Here is a 14022-nt window from a genome sequence, read left to right as displayed (position 1 = left end):
CAATACGGCTCTTACTAATTCGCTCGCCCAAAAATTATCAGCCCTAATCCATAATCAATCAAATTTGTTTTTTACTAGCCTGTCACGTGACCAAAACAGTTTTTTGCCCATAACTTTCCAGGGAAGCATTTTTATACACTACGTCATGCATGGGGAGTTCACCTAACCATGTGCTTTCGCGCCACTGCGGGCGCGCTTGTTTCACAACAAGGCGGGCGCGCGCTACTGCAAGCGCAAGGGCTCTGGATAGAGCAACATGCAATGGGGAGTGATTCGGAATTAGCGTCCAAAAATACATCGAACTAGATTACTTTTAAACTATAAACCTTCAGGGCCTTTCTACAAGAATTTTCTTAAAATTTTGGCGAGCGATTTAGTTGGAGCGATCATTTTACATAAGCATCTAAATTAAAAAATGCAAGACTATCGCGCGCGCACGCGTATGACAAAAATTGTTTTTCGTTCAAGACATTTCGCGCCAGCCCAAACCATTAACAATGGTCAACACTCAGCCTGTCATTCGGCCACCATAATTTCAGTTTCATGATCAATTATGTTTATCAAAATAGCTTAATATAAGGTCCCAGTCTGGCTATAATTAAGGACATCGTCGTTTTGACGTGAGCGCGCATTGCCACGAGCTTGCTTCGCTTCGAAATGACAACAAAGCTTTCAGCTTTGCCCTTTTGGCTAAAAAGTTTGCATCGTCAATTAACAAAGTGAAGTTGCTATATCCGAAGCCCTTGCGCTTGCAGTGGCGGTAAAAATGACTTTTCTTTATTTGTGAAGCAAGCAAGCCCGCAGTGGCACAAAAACTTATGATCATGATTAAGTGAAAAAGTAACGCTTACTGGGTAAAATGTATATTAATTTACTATAAATTAGGTAATTAAACCTAACATAATTAATTTTCAGTTGTGATACTCGAGTTCTAATGAACTAAATAACAATATATTTCAATTATTTTTGAAAAAATGTTTAACTAGAACTATATTCAAAAATTTTTTACAAACAATCACAACAATTTTTTCACATGTTGTGCAAGAGTGCACGGCTGTATCGTGGCTTTCGCTAGGATACTAGTGAAACTCCACTTAGTGAAATTTAACGGGTGATACTCGTAAAATATCTGTTCCATATATTGGGACCGTCGACGAGTCCAACTCGGCGCGCGTCCTGGTAGGTTGTAAACCTACAAAGTGAAACGAAAATGGGGATCACGACGTGATACAGCAAAAAGTTAAGTTGAAATTTGTTAGCAAGATATTTTATTAATTTACTTTCCAGGTTTTCCGGATATGTTTGTTCAATTCCAGTACCTTGATAGGCGATAGCAACTTGTTTCACTCTCGCTAATCTCATTGATTGGTCACTGACCAAAAATTCAGTCAAAACCCGCGAAATTGCAGACAAGGAGACGGCAGAAATGCTTCTCCTCAAAAATGTTCAAAAATGTTTTCTTCTATTCAGATGATTTTCCGTTTATCAAAGCTTTCTTTGAGAATAGAACTTTCAGTACTTCAATCGTGTCTTGTGTCATCCTCAGTGACCTAAGACCCTGTTAGATGATCATTCAAGAAAAATTCAGTTAAAACAGCGAAATTTGGGTCACCGAAAGATGAAATTTGAAAATGTCCTACCGATAGGAAATTTTCATGATTTTCATTCTATCAAAGCTCCGTCCGGATTGTATGGACAGACTTGATTTAAATTGACATTATTAGTGAGCCTCTAGCATCCAACTGTTATCCCTCTTAATACCGTCTGATAAGGTTACCTGTTAAGGGGTATACACCAAAACAGGGGTTTGTGTCGGCAAACCCAAATGATCTCACAGGAAGTTTAGTGACCGTCTAGCGCACCGTTTCCAAAATTTGTTTGGAGAACATTTATTTCTGTATGCATGTAAAATCTTAATATCGTATTATTAATATATCTGAAAAGGCTGAGTTTTTATGAATTTTTAAGTCATCAAGTAATAATTTTACTTTTCAGGCTTGTTTTGACCAAAAAGTCCATCAAGGAACATCAGATTGTTTAGATGCTTAACATGAAATTATTCTCTGAATCCTGGCGCAATTTTTGATGCCCTCAAAAATGTGTTTATTCATCTGAAAAGTTGATCTTTTGCTCCTCAATGTCAAACAACAAATAGGCATAGTTTTCGTTTTTCATTTTTACAGATTTAAAATCAGATCTTAAATTTCGATAGGAATGTGCTAGAGACTTTTGGAAGTGTGCAAAATAACCGCAACTAGCATATTTATTTGTGAGTTATGAATATAAATACACCCTTAAATGCTGCATTTTAAAGTTATGATAGAAAATGTGATTTTTTATCTGTGAAATCACATTTTCTGCACAATATTATCTCCCTCTTATTTAACTATTTGATAGGTACATGTCTGGTAGAAGTTATGAAGTCGACTATTTTGGAAATGTGTTAGTGAACAAGTTCTGTTCTGATGCGGCTCTTCACTGGGCGGCTAGAGACTTGGCTTGTAAAGTCACTGCCAGGTTAGTAAGCTAGAGACTTGGCTTGTAAAGTCACTCCCAGGTTAGTAAGCTAGAGACTTGGCTTGTAAAGTCACTCCAAGGTTAGTAAGCTAGAGACTTGGCTTGTAAAGTCACTCCCAGGTTAGTAAGCTAGAGACTTGGCTTGTAAAGTCACTCCCAGGTTAGTAAGCTAGAGACTTGGCTTGTAAAGTCACTCCAAGGTTAGTAAGCTAGAGACTTGGCTTGTAAAGTCACTCCAAGGTTAGTAAGCTAGAGACTTGGCTTGTAAAGTCACTCCCAGGTTAGTAAGCTAGAGACTTGGCTTGTAAAGTCACTCCAAGGTTAGTAAGCTAGAGACTTGGCTTGTAAAGTCACTGCCAGGTTAGTAAGCTAGAGACTTGGCTTGTAAAGTCACTGCCAGGTTAGTAAGCTAGAGACTTGGCTTGTAAAGTCACTGCCAGGTTAGTAAGCTAGAGACTTGGCTTGTAAAGTCACTCCCAGGTTAGTATGCTAGAGACTTGGCTTGTAAAGTCACTCCCAGGTTAGTAAGCTAGAGACTTGGCTTGTAAAGTCACTCCCAGGTTAGTAAGTTAGAGACTTGGCTTGTAAAGTCACTCCCAGGTTAGTAAGCTAGAGACTTGGCTTGTAAAGTCTCTCCCAGGTTAGTAAGCTAGAGACTTAGCTTGTAAAGTCACTCCAAGGTTAGTAAGCTAGAGACTTGGCTTGTAAAGTCGCTGCCAGGTTAGTAAGCTAGAGACTTGGCTTGTAAAGTCACTCCCAGGTTAGTAAGCTAGAGACTTGGCTTGTAAAGTCACTCCCAGGTTAGTAAGCTAGAGACTTGGCTTGTAAAGTCACTGCCAGGTTAGTAAGCTAGAGACTTGGCTTGTAAAGTCACTGCCAGGTTAGTAAGCTAGAGACTTGGCTTGTAAAGTCACTGCCAGGTTAGTAAGCTAGAGACTTGGCTTGTAAAGTCACTCCCAGGTTAGTAAGCTAGAGACTTGGCTTGTAAAGTCACTCCCAGCCCCCAGGTTAGTAAGCTAGAGACTTGGCTTGTAAAGTCACTGCCAGGTTAGTAAGCTAGAGACTTGGCTTGTAAAGTCACTGCTAGGTTAGTAAGCTAGAGACTTGGCTTGTAAAGTCACTCCAAGGTTAGTAAGCTAGAGACTTGGCTTGTAAAGTCACTCCCAGGTTAGTAAGCTAGAGACTTGGCTTGTAAAGTCACTGCAGCTAAATTTACTTTACTCTGTATTAAGAACCGTAATCCACCTAAAAGATTTTCCAACACCATTTTTAGGGGTTCAAATCCCAAATACCCTTATTTCCATTCGTGCAGTCTGGCGAAATTTTTGGTTATTTGCTTGGGATGAAACCTTTTATCCAATCTATTAAACAACTGCTGAGAAAGTAACAACTACTGAGATTAACAAGTAGTTAACAATAACTTGTAAACTTCAGGAGGATTAACGTTGCAATTCACAACTGTTCCATTAACTTGCTGAGTGAGACGGGTCTTATAAAAGGTTAGTTTAGTATCTCATCTACATACCACGTCACATTTATAATTCATTCAATTAGTATTAGTTATAACTAGCAGGAACCCGTATAACCCTAAAATGGTGTCAAGACTCAAGAGACTAAAATAATTATTACCTATTTAATTCGCGTTTTTGACACCATTTGGGGGTCCAAATTTTGGGCTCTAAAACTCCTATTTCTTGGCCAATTTTTTATTTTTTCATGCTGATTTGAAAAGCATAAAAGCATTTGACCCAGTCAAAAAAGTTTCAGTTTTATATCTTTTACGGTTTTTGCGGAAAGTCGCGTTAAAGTTGATGCCGTGGTGTCAGTAAAATGGCACGGATCCATATATATATATCGTCTCGCTTTATATATAGTAAGATTACAATTAATTATTATAATTACTGTCAGGTATACCCTTCTCGTTCCAGTCCCCCTACTCCTTTAACGCCGCGCCTCTAGACTACTCCTCCTCCTCTCTCCTCTACATCACTGAGCTCTCTCTACAGTCCCTCAAACTTATCTGCCATGTATTCCTTGTTAACTCTCATAAACAGGTAACTGTTGTCAGCTATTGTATTGAGTCAGTGGCAGACTTTGCTACAGTATTGTAGAAAGTAAAATGTTGGAATATCACATACAGTATTTAGATAACCTGTTAATGTACTTCTTCAAACAGGCATCAACCCTGAAGGAAGATATCGGATTGCTGAAGGAGGGTTCTCTTCACGCTAAGCAGCGAAGTAAGTTCTCACTATCTTAAGTTAGGGTTATTATACGGAGAAGGAAATACGGGGTAAATACAATATAATATTAAATAATCTTATGATTACTGTGAAAACAGTGTTAAAAGAACTGGTGCACCACTCTTTATGACCCTCAATACTTCTTTTTGAGAGTCAGCTTAGTTGTTGTTTCAGAAATTAGTATTTGCTATTCAAAGAAATAAAGATTAAGAGCAGATAAATTGAACTGGTTGAATAACTTCCTTTCTTTTATGATATCCGGTATGATATTCTAAAACGGTTCACGTTATCTCTCTGTAATCTGCATCATGCACCAATACCCTGTGTAATATAAGGTGTCTAGAATTAGTGGCTACATTACAGGTACACAATAGGTATTACATTACACACCTTATCTACTTCACATGTGAATATATTTAGACCTTCTTAGTAAGTACTGGGTAATGCTGGGGTAACGTAAAACTGGGTAATGCTGGGGTAACGTATAACTGGGTAATGCTGGGGTAACGTAAAACTGGGTAATGCTGGGGTAACGTATAACTGGGTAATGCTGGGGTAACGTATAACTGGGTAATGCTGGGGTAACGTAAAACTGGGTAATGCTGAGGTAACGTATAACTGGGTAATGCTGGGGTAATGTATAACTGGGTAATGCTGGGGTAATGTATAACTGGGTAATGCTGGGGTAACGTATAACTGGGTAATGCTGGGGCAACGTATAACTGGGTAATGCTGGGGTAACGTATAACTGGGTAATGCTGGGGTAACGTATAACTGGGTAATGCTGGGGTAACGTAAAACTGGGTAATGCTGGGGTAACGTAAAACTGGGTAATGCTGGGGTAACGTATAACTGGATAATGCTGGGGTAACGTATAACTGGATAATGCTGGGGTAACGTATAACTGGGTAATGCTGGGGTAACATATAACTGGGTAATGCTGGGGTAACGTATAACTGGGTAATGCTGGGGTAACGTATAACTGGGTAATACTGGGGTAACGTATAACTGGGTAATTCTGGGGTAACTTATAACTGGGTAATGCTGGGGTAACGTATAACTGGGTAATGCTGGGGTAACGTATAACTGGATAATGCTGGGGTAACGTATAACTGGGTAATGCTGGGGTAACGTATAACTGGGTATTGGGTAATGCTGGGGTAACGTATAACTGGGGGTGACTGATTTAGTTTTTTGATAGTTTAAAACGGAAAAATGTTATTAATTTCTGTTATTTTTTCAGAAATAAGAAGTATAAATGAAGGATTTGTAGCATTACTCATTTTCCTGATTTTTCTCTAAAAACTTTTTATTACATATATATATAACAGTGCCTTGGTTCTCAAAATATACATTTACTTTTCGTTCCATTTCATTTATAGTTATTATATAATCCCTATAATGAGCTAGTATCACTCATAATAATACACATATAATACACATATAATACACATATAATACACATATAATATACTAAAATACTAATTAATACACATATAATACACTAATTAATACACTAATTAATACACTAATTAATACACTAATTAATACACTAATTAATACACTAATTAATACACTAATACCCCCTCAGCACTACAAAGACAGGTAACAGAAACACTGGAAAGACAGGCCAGTACAGCTCCCCCTACAACTCATGTTCGCTTATCAAGACACAGACGATCATTATCTGCTGACAGACTTCCTTCTAACTTGAAGGTTATTAGTTAATTAATTAGAGGACATACCCCCTCCCCCTCTAATTAGGGGACATACTCCCTCCCCTCTAATTAGGGGACATACTCCCTCCCCCTCTAATTAGGGGACATACTCCCTCCCCCTCTAATTAGAGGACATACTCCCTCCCCCTCTAATTAGGGGAGATACCCCTCCCCCTTTAATTAGGGGACATACTCCCTCCCCCTCTAATTAGAGGACATACTCCCTCCCCCTCTAATTAGGGGACATACCCCCTCCCCCTCTAATTAGGAGACATACCCCCTCCCTTCTAATTAGGGGACATACCCCCTCCCTTCTAATTAGGGGACATACCCCCTCCCCCTCTAATTAGAGGACATACCCCCTCCCTTCTAATTAGGGGACATACCCCCTCCCTTCTAATTAGGGGACATACTCCCTCCCCCTCTAATTAGGGAACATACTCCCTCCCCCTCTAATTAGGGGAGATACTCCTTCCCCCTCTAATTAGGGGACATACCCCCTCCCTTCTAATTAGGGGACATACCCCCTCCCTTCTAATTAGGGGACATACCCCCTCCCCCTCTAATTAGAGGGCATACTCCCTCCCCCTCTAATTAGAGGACATACCCCCTCCCCCTCTAATTAGGGGAGATACTCCTCCCCCCTCTAATTAGGGGACATACTCCCTCCCCCTCTAATTAGGGGACATACCCCCTCCCCCTGTAATTAGGGGACATACCCCCTCCCCCTCTAATTAGAGGACATACCCCTTCCCCCTCTAATTAGAGGACATACCCCCTCCCCCTCTAATTAGGGGACATACCCCCTCCCCCTCTAATTAGAGGACATACTCCCTCCCCCTCTAATTAGGGGACATACCCCCTCCTCCTCTAATTAGAGGACATACTCCCTCCCCCTCTAATTAGGGGACATACCCCCTCCCCCTCTAATTAGAGGACATACTCCCTCCCTCTCTAATTAGGGGACATACTCCCTCCCCCTCTAATTAGAGGACATACTCCCTCCCCCTCTAATTAGGGGACATACCCCTTCCCCTCTAATTAGGGGACATACCCCCTCCCCCTCTAATTAGGGGACATACTCCCTCCCCCTCTAATTAGGGGACATACCCCCTCCCCCTCTAATTAGGGGAGATACTCCTTCCCCCTCTAATTAGGGGACATACCCCTCCCCCTCTAATTAGAGGACATACTCCCTCCCCCTCTAATTAGGGGACATACCCCCTCCCCCTCTAATTAGGGGACATACTCCCTCCCCCTCTAATTAGGGGACATACCCCCTCCCCCTCTAATTAGGGGACATACCCCCTCCCCCTCTAATTAGGGGACATACCCCCTCCCCCTCTAATTAGGGAACATACTCCCTCCCCTCTAATGAGGGGACATACTCCCCCCTCTAATGCGGGGACATACCCCCTCCCCCTCTAATTAGGGGACATACCCCCTCCCCCTCTAATTAGGGGACATACTCCCTCCCCCTCTAATTAGGGGACATACCCCTCCCCCTCTAATTAGAGGACATACCCCCTCCCTCTCTAATTAGGGGACATACCCCCTCCCCTCTAATTAGGGAACATACTCCCTCCCCCTCTAATTAGAGGACATGTCACCCCTCCCCCTCTAATTAGGGGACATGTCACCCCTCCCCCTCTAATTAGGGGACATACTCCCTCCCCCTCTAATTAGGGGACATACCCCTCCCCCTCTAATTAGGGGACATACCCCCTCCCCCTCTAATTAGGGGACATACCCCTCCCCCTCTAATTAGAGGACATACCCCCTCCTCCTCTAATTAGGGGACATACCCCCTCCCCCTCTAATCAGGGGACTCCTTTTAAAATAGGGTGATTCTAAGGAAGGTATAAGGAATAAATATGTTCTCTGTTCTCAGATTTGAGAAGGTAGTTTGATAGGGTGATTCTCCCAGATTGCTAAATATAATTAAATAAAAGAGTTGAAAATAAAAGAGTAATATACAGGGTGGCCCAGAAGTAACACCCTGTATATAATAATAATAAAATATCTAAATGAACATTACCAGGTTCCGGACGATAAGTTCAGGAGATCTTCTGAAGATAAGAAGCGGGGCTCAGAGCCGGACTATGCTAAACTCCGTCAGCGCCGGAAAAGTACGCCTATCAAATGTAGAGAGATTTACCATGTGAGTCATTATTTTACAGTTGGTTGTTAAAAATGGTTTTTAAGACCACAGCTCCAAAAAAGTGTTGTTTCCGGCAGGATTTATTAGTAACGATACAATTTTCAGGCAGCCCATGATATGAGCACGCGCCAGATGATAGCTATCGCTCGTTTTCAGTTAGTTTTGTAGTGTTCTTCGCGCAGCCTCATGGTTTATCGGCGCGCGCACATTTCTCTTGTCATGAAATACAGTATGCGTTCGTACACAGTACTATATTTATATACTATACAGATAAGAGGCCATGATCGTGTATTTTTATGATTTTCGGACTTTGCTAAATGAACCAGCGCAACCAAACCATACGTGGCATTTTCTCGGCTTCAATAATACACTCGATAATAAATTCAAAAATATAAGAACAGATATATAAATAAAACTATATAAATTGAACAGTTTTATTAAATTTGCTGATAGTTAGTTTCAAAAACTTCTTTTACAGCTAACCTGACAACAAACCTTGTAAATCTCTGCTTTCAAATGTCTTCGAAATAGGTCGAATTATTGAAACCATTTCACAAGATTTTAACATATCCAAATTTCGATAATATGATATCTTTTAAAAATACAATTTCTGATTAAAAATATTTTGTCAGATAGGTTAATTCAATACAGTAAGAACGATCCCGTTAATAAGTTAAGTTTCTGTTTTATCTCACAATTAATACTATAGTATTAACTTCCTAACGTCACAACTACCTCTGATATAGTACTAACCTCCGCAATACTTTCTGTTTCTGTTTCTGTTTCTGTTTCTGTTTCTGTTTCTGTTTTATCTCACAATTAATACTATAGTGCTAACTTCCTAACGTCACAACTACCTCTGATATAGTACTAACCTCCGCAATACTTTCGCTCTCCTCCTCTTTTTTACTGATAAGTTTCTGGTAATGATCCTCAGTATCGCCTGGTAGCATCTCCACCTCGTACACTCCCCTGTCCTCTACTCCCCTGTTCTCTACTCCCCTGTCCTCTACTCCTCTGTCCTCTGCTCCCCTGTCCTCTACTCCCCTGTCCTCTACTCCCCTGTCCTCTACTCCCCTGTCCTCTACTCCCCTGTCCTCTACTCCCCTGTCCTCTACTCCCCTGTCATCTACTCCCCTGTCCTCTACTCGCCCCTTTCTACTGTCTCCAAGTGGGTGGGGGTCGTGTATAACACTGAGTTTGTTGTGGTCGACTCTACGAGGGATGGTTTGTCCGGAGCTGAGTTTCACCGCTGATTTGACCATGTTAGAGCGACGTCTCTGTTTGTGATGTGTGCAGGTACCTGTCGAGTAAAATTACAGTTATAGGATGTACTACTAGTACTAAGGATATAATAGCATTGATAGAAGAATAAGCAATTGTTTTGGTTTACTCTAATTAAGAGGGCCCCATGTGAGACTGTGAGTGTGAACTGTTTCCAACTGGTGAGCTTAGTGAAACTAACGTTTAGGTGGTGAGCTTAGTGAAACTAAAGTTTAGGTGGTGAGCTTAATGAAACTAACGTTTAGGTGGTAAGCTTAATGAAACTAACGTTTAGGTGGTGAGCTTAATGAAACTAAATTTTAGGTGGTAAGCTTAGTGAAACTAACGTTTAGGTGGTGAGCTTAGTGAAACTAACGTTTAGGTGGTGAGCTTAGTGAAACTAACGTTTAGGTGCTGAGCTTAGTGAAACTAACGTTTAGGTGGTGAGCTTAGTGAAACTAACGTTTAGGTGCTGAGCTTAGTGAAACTAACGTTTAGGTGGTGAGCTTAATGAAACTAATGTTTAGGTGGTAAGCTTAGTGAAACTAACGTTTAGGTGGTAAGCTTAGTGAAAATAAAGTTTAGGTGCTGAGCTTAGTGAAACTAACGTTTAGGTGGTGAGCTTAGTGAAACTAACGTTTAGGTGGTGAGCTTAGTGAAACTAACGTTTAGGTGGTGAGCTTAGTGAAACTAAAGTTTAGGTGGTGAGCTTAATAAACTAACGTTAAGGTGGTGAGCTTAATGAAACTAATGTTTAGGTGGTGAGCTTAATGAAACTAACGTTTAGGTGGTAAGCTTAATGAAACTAAAGTTTAGGTGCTGAGCTTAGTGAAACTAACGTTTAGTTGCTGAGCTTAATGAAACTAACGTTTAGGTGGTGAGCTTAGTGAAACTAACGTTTAGGTGCTGAGCTTAGTGAAACTAACGTTTAGTTGCTGAGCTTAATGAAACTAACGTTTAGGTGCTGAGCTTAGTGAAACTAACGTTTAGGTGGTAAGCTTAGTGAAACTAACGTTTAGGTGGTAAGCTTAGTGAAAATAAAGTTTAGGTGGTGAGCTTAGTGAAACTAACGTTTAGGTGGTGAGCTTAGTGAAACTAACGTTTAGGTGGTGAGCTTAGTGAAACTAACGTTTAGGTGGTGAGCTTAGTGAAACTAACGTTTAGGTGCTGAGCTTAGTGAAACTAACGTTTAGTTGCTGAGCTTAATGAAACTAACGTTTAGGTGGTGAGCTTAGTGAAACTAACGTTTAGGTGCTGAGCTTAGTGAAACTAACGTTTAGTTGCTGAGCTTAGTGAAACTAACGTTTAGGTGCTGAGCTTAGTGAAACTAACGTTTAGGTGCTGAGCTTAGTGAAACTAACGTTTAGGTGGTGAGCTTAATGAAACTAACGTTTAGGTGCTGAGCTTAGTGAAACTAACGTTTAGGCGGTGAGCTTAATGAAACTAATGTTTAGATGGTGAGCTTAGTGAAACTAACGTTTAGGTGCTGAGCTTAGTGAAACTAACGTTTAGGTGGTGAGCTTAGTGAAACTAATGTTTAGATGGTGAGCTTAGTGAAACTAACGTTTAGGTGGTGAGCTTAGTGAAACTAATGTTTAGATGGTGAGCTTAGTAAAACTAAAGTTAAGGTGGTGAGCTTAGTGAAACTAACGCTTAGGTGCTGAGCTTAGTGAAACTCTATCCACTAAATCCCCCTTGTTTGCCCCTCTGTTCTGATCTGGCTCCCAGTCTGACTGTTTCTTGTCTGAGTCCCCGTTAGTAAGGGGCGGGTCTGTAATAGTCTGACTGGCTGAGTTACGGGGACGAGGCCCCTTCCTGAGGGGGCCGTTAGTACTGTTGTAATACTGATCTCCTACTGCTTCTTGGAGGGTTAGTGCCACTAAGTTCTGTACTACTGTCGTCTCTTTTATTGTCTGAAGTGGAAAGGAGATTAAACGGGATGGTGTAAGTTTATTATTAATTGAACTAATAGTGACTCAATATATTCGGTTGTAACTACTCAATCCTCTCCACGTTTACTATTTACCCCCACCCCGGCCCCCCCCCCCCCCCCCCCGACCCCCCGGCCCCCCTTCTCTCCACGTTTACTGATTGTGAAAGAGAAAGAGAAAGAGAAAGAGAAAGAGAAACTCTCCAAGTTAACTATTTACCGTTCTGAGAACAATTTTGTATCTGAATGTCCAGGTGAAGTAACACATGAATATAGCAGCTACAATTAAGAGGCAGATCACCAGGGCTGCCACCTCGTACCCTCTTATACCGGGGGAGAAGGAGCTCTCTGTTGGGAGCATGGTGGTACCAAGTGACTAGCTGGTAACACGTGACTAATGACCACGTGACCTCGTTTACTGCGTTCCCATGATTAGGTATCTGTATTTATAGGAGACAAATAACTGCTCGTAGTACAACTAGTTAGCAGATAAATCGTAAAAGTTTAAACAATGCACTGTCGAGGCTGTGCATTTAAAATCTTATCTGGCAGTAAGTAAGTCGATTGGTTGAATAAACATATTGCGAATGTTTTTATAGCTATTATCATTTATCAAAGCTAATTTCAGTAAATAATAGATAATAAAAGTAGAAACAGATAACAACTAACAAGACGTATTTACCAAAAGTGTCGAATCAAAACTACGTGAGACAAGATATTATGTTCAAGAAGAACTAAACTGTAAGCACTAAACTGTAAGCACTAAACTGTAAGCACTAAACTGTAAGCACTAAACTGTAAGCACTAATAATACTGTTTATTAAGTCTTGAAAAGATGAAATGTGCCCATGAGTAGATGTTCATTTCATGTCACTACGATCTTATAACGATTAACTGAGTAACTATATCACATCCTTATTATCATGTGTCATGGCTAGTGAGTTAGCTCTGTTGGCTCTGTTATTTGAGAGTATTTCCATATGATGATAAAATGGTAGCAACTATTGGCTGTCTGGATACTGTCCAACTATTAAAGGTAAATCTAATTAAGTTATTAAAAGGTAAATCTTATTAAACTGTCATGTCAGAAAAAGGGAAACTACAGTTCAGGGAGTATTAACATGATTAAGCATTAAACATAACATTATTAAGCTGATACCAGAATGAATGCTTTATTAGACAATTTAATAAAGCAATGATTATACCGCGAGTATTATTGAACAACGTGAGTGATAATTAACGATTAATTAGCAATTATGATAATTAGGGACTAATTAATAGCACATAGTTCCGACTGAAGGTTAAAGATGATGATATTATTGACTATTGAGTATGGTATTGTGTGTGATGTGTAGTAATCTGGTATGTGTTATGGTATGCGCAGTGGTATGTGAACTGTGCAGCTGTATGTTATCTCACGTACAGTAACACTTACACACTGCTACTATTAACAGTAATCTATCAGCTTGTAACTTTAGTAACTATAGCGGGCTGACTTGTGCTGATTTGTACTAAATTAGTGAGAAGTAAATTTATTCAGCATTTTATATTTAAATTAAAAAACAATTCAAATGTGCTATCTTCGATTGGGAGTACAATGAGCTTTTGAAAATGATAATTACTTGAGATAATAGATAGAGAGAGAGGAGTATTACTTGATCTACATACCAACATACTATACTGTACTATACACTATACAGGGTTACTGATGTACCTGAAAGCAATTATACCTTAAGAAAGACAGTCTCAAGACTTTCTAAACTAACGACGGATCAGAAATAAATACATTAAAAAACAAAGACTGAAAACAAATTAATTGAGAAGTATTGCATAAGCGGTGTTATTCGTAGTGTAATACCTTAATACTAGTGTGTACACACGATCGAGACATGGGGAATATTGTGACGGGTTGAGAACAAACAAATCTGGGACCTTGCTGTGTTAATACTAAGGTGTAGCCACTAGTTACAAAATACTAGGAACTAGTAGTCTCCATTCTAGTGTTAATACTAAGTTGTAGTAGTCTCAAGCACATGTAGGAAGTAATATTAACATTCCTTTTGGTGGGCGGTAAATAAATATATTAGAATAAGTATTAACTATTAAGCTGTACTAGAAACACGATCGCCTCCCAAGCAGAAGGCCCGGGTTCAAATCCGGTTGGTTGCAAGTCGGCCAGTTACCAAGCTG

General features: G+C 40.1%; 2 protein-coding genes across 2 annotated transcripts in view; one reads left to right on the top strand and one right to left on the bottom strand.

Moving 5' to 3' along the window:
• Positions 1-2394: 2394 nt before the first annotated feature.
• Positions 2395-14022, top strand: part of LOC134822476 (TBC1 domain family member 1-like) — a 72813-nt gene continuing 61185 nt past the window's right edge. The window contains exons 1-6 of the mRNA XM_063833584.1: positions 2395-2517; positions 3952-4016; positions 4426-4571; positions 4694-4757; positions 6352-6476; positions 8520-8639. Of these exons, the coding sequence (XP_063689654.1) occupies positions 2402-2517; positions 3952-4016; positions 4426-4571; positions 4694-4757; positions 6352-6476; positions 8520-8639 (636 nt within the window). The 5' untranslated portion in view covers positions 2395-2401. The remainder of the gene's footprint in view (positions 2518-3951; positions 4017-4425; positions 4572-4693; positions 4758-6351; positions 6477-8519; positions 8640-14022) is intronic.
• On the bottom strand, positions 9473-12268 carry LOC134822184 (uncharacterized). The gene is made up of 3 exons (XM_063833097.1): positions 12053-12268; positions 11554-11815; positions 9473-9942 (listed from the first exon to the last, which is right to left on the bottom strand). Exons 1-3 carry the CDS (start codon positions 12191-12193, stop codon positions 9473-9475), a joined length of 873 nt encoding a protein of 290 aa, XP_063689167.1. The 5' UTR covers positions 12194-12268.

Source organism: Bolinopsis microptera, chromosome 10 (genome assembly GCF_026151205.1).
Source record: "Bolinopsis microptera isolate Bmic1 chromosome 10, MBARI_Bmic_1.0, whole genome shotgun sequence".
NCBI lineage: Eukaryota > Metazoa > Ctenophora > Tentaculata > Lobata > Bolinopsidae > Bolinopsis > Bolinopsis microptera.
Note: the sequence above shows the minus strand (reverse complement) of the source record. Positions and strands in the feature narration are given on the sequence as shown.

Coding starts and splice junctions, on each gene's coding strand:
- LOC134822184 (XM_063833097.1), bottom strand. CDS start 12,193: ATGCTCCCAACAGAGAGCTCCTTCTCCCCCGGTATAAGAGGGTACGAG. Junction 11,816..12,052: donor ACAAAATTGTTCTCAGAACG/GTAAATAGTTAA, acceptor TTTCCACTTCAG/ACAATAAAAGAGACGACAGT. Junction 9,943..11,553: donor ACTAAGCTCAGCACCTAAGC/GTTAGTTTCACT, acceptor TTTACTCGACAG/GTACCTGCACACATCACAAA.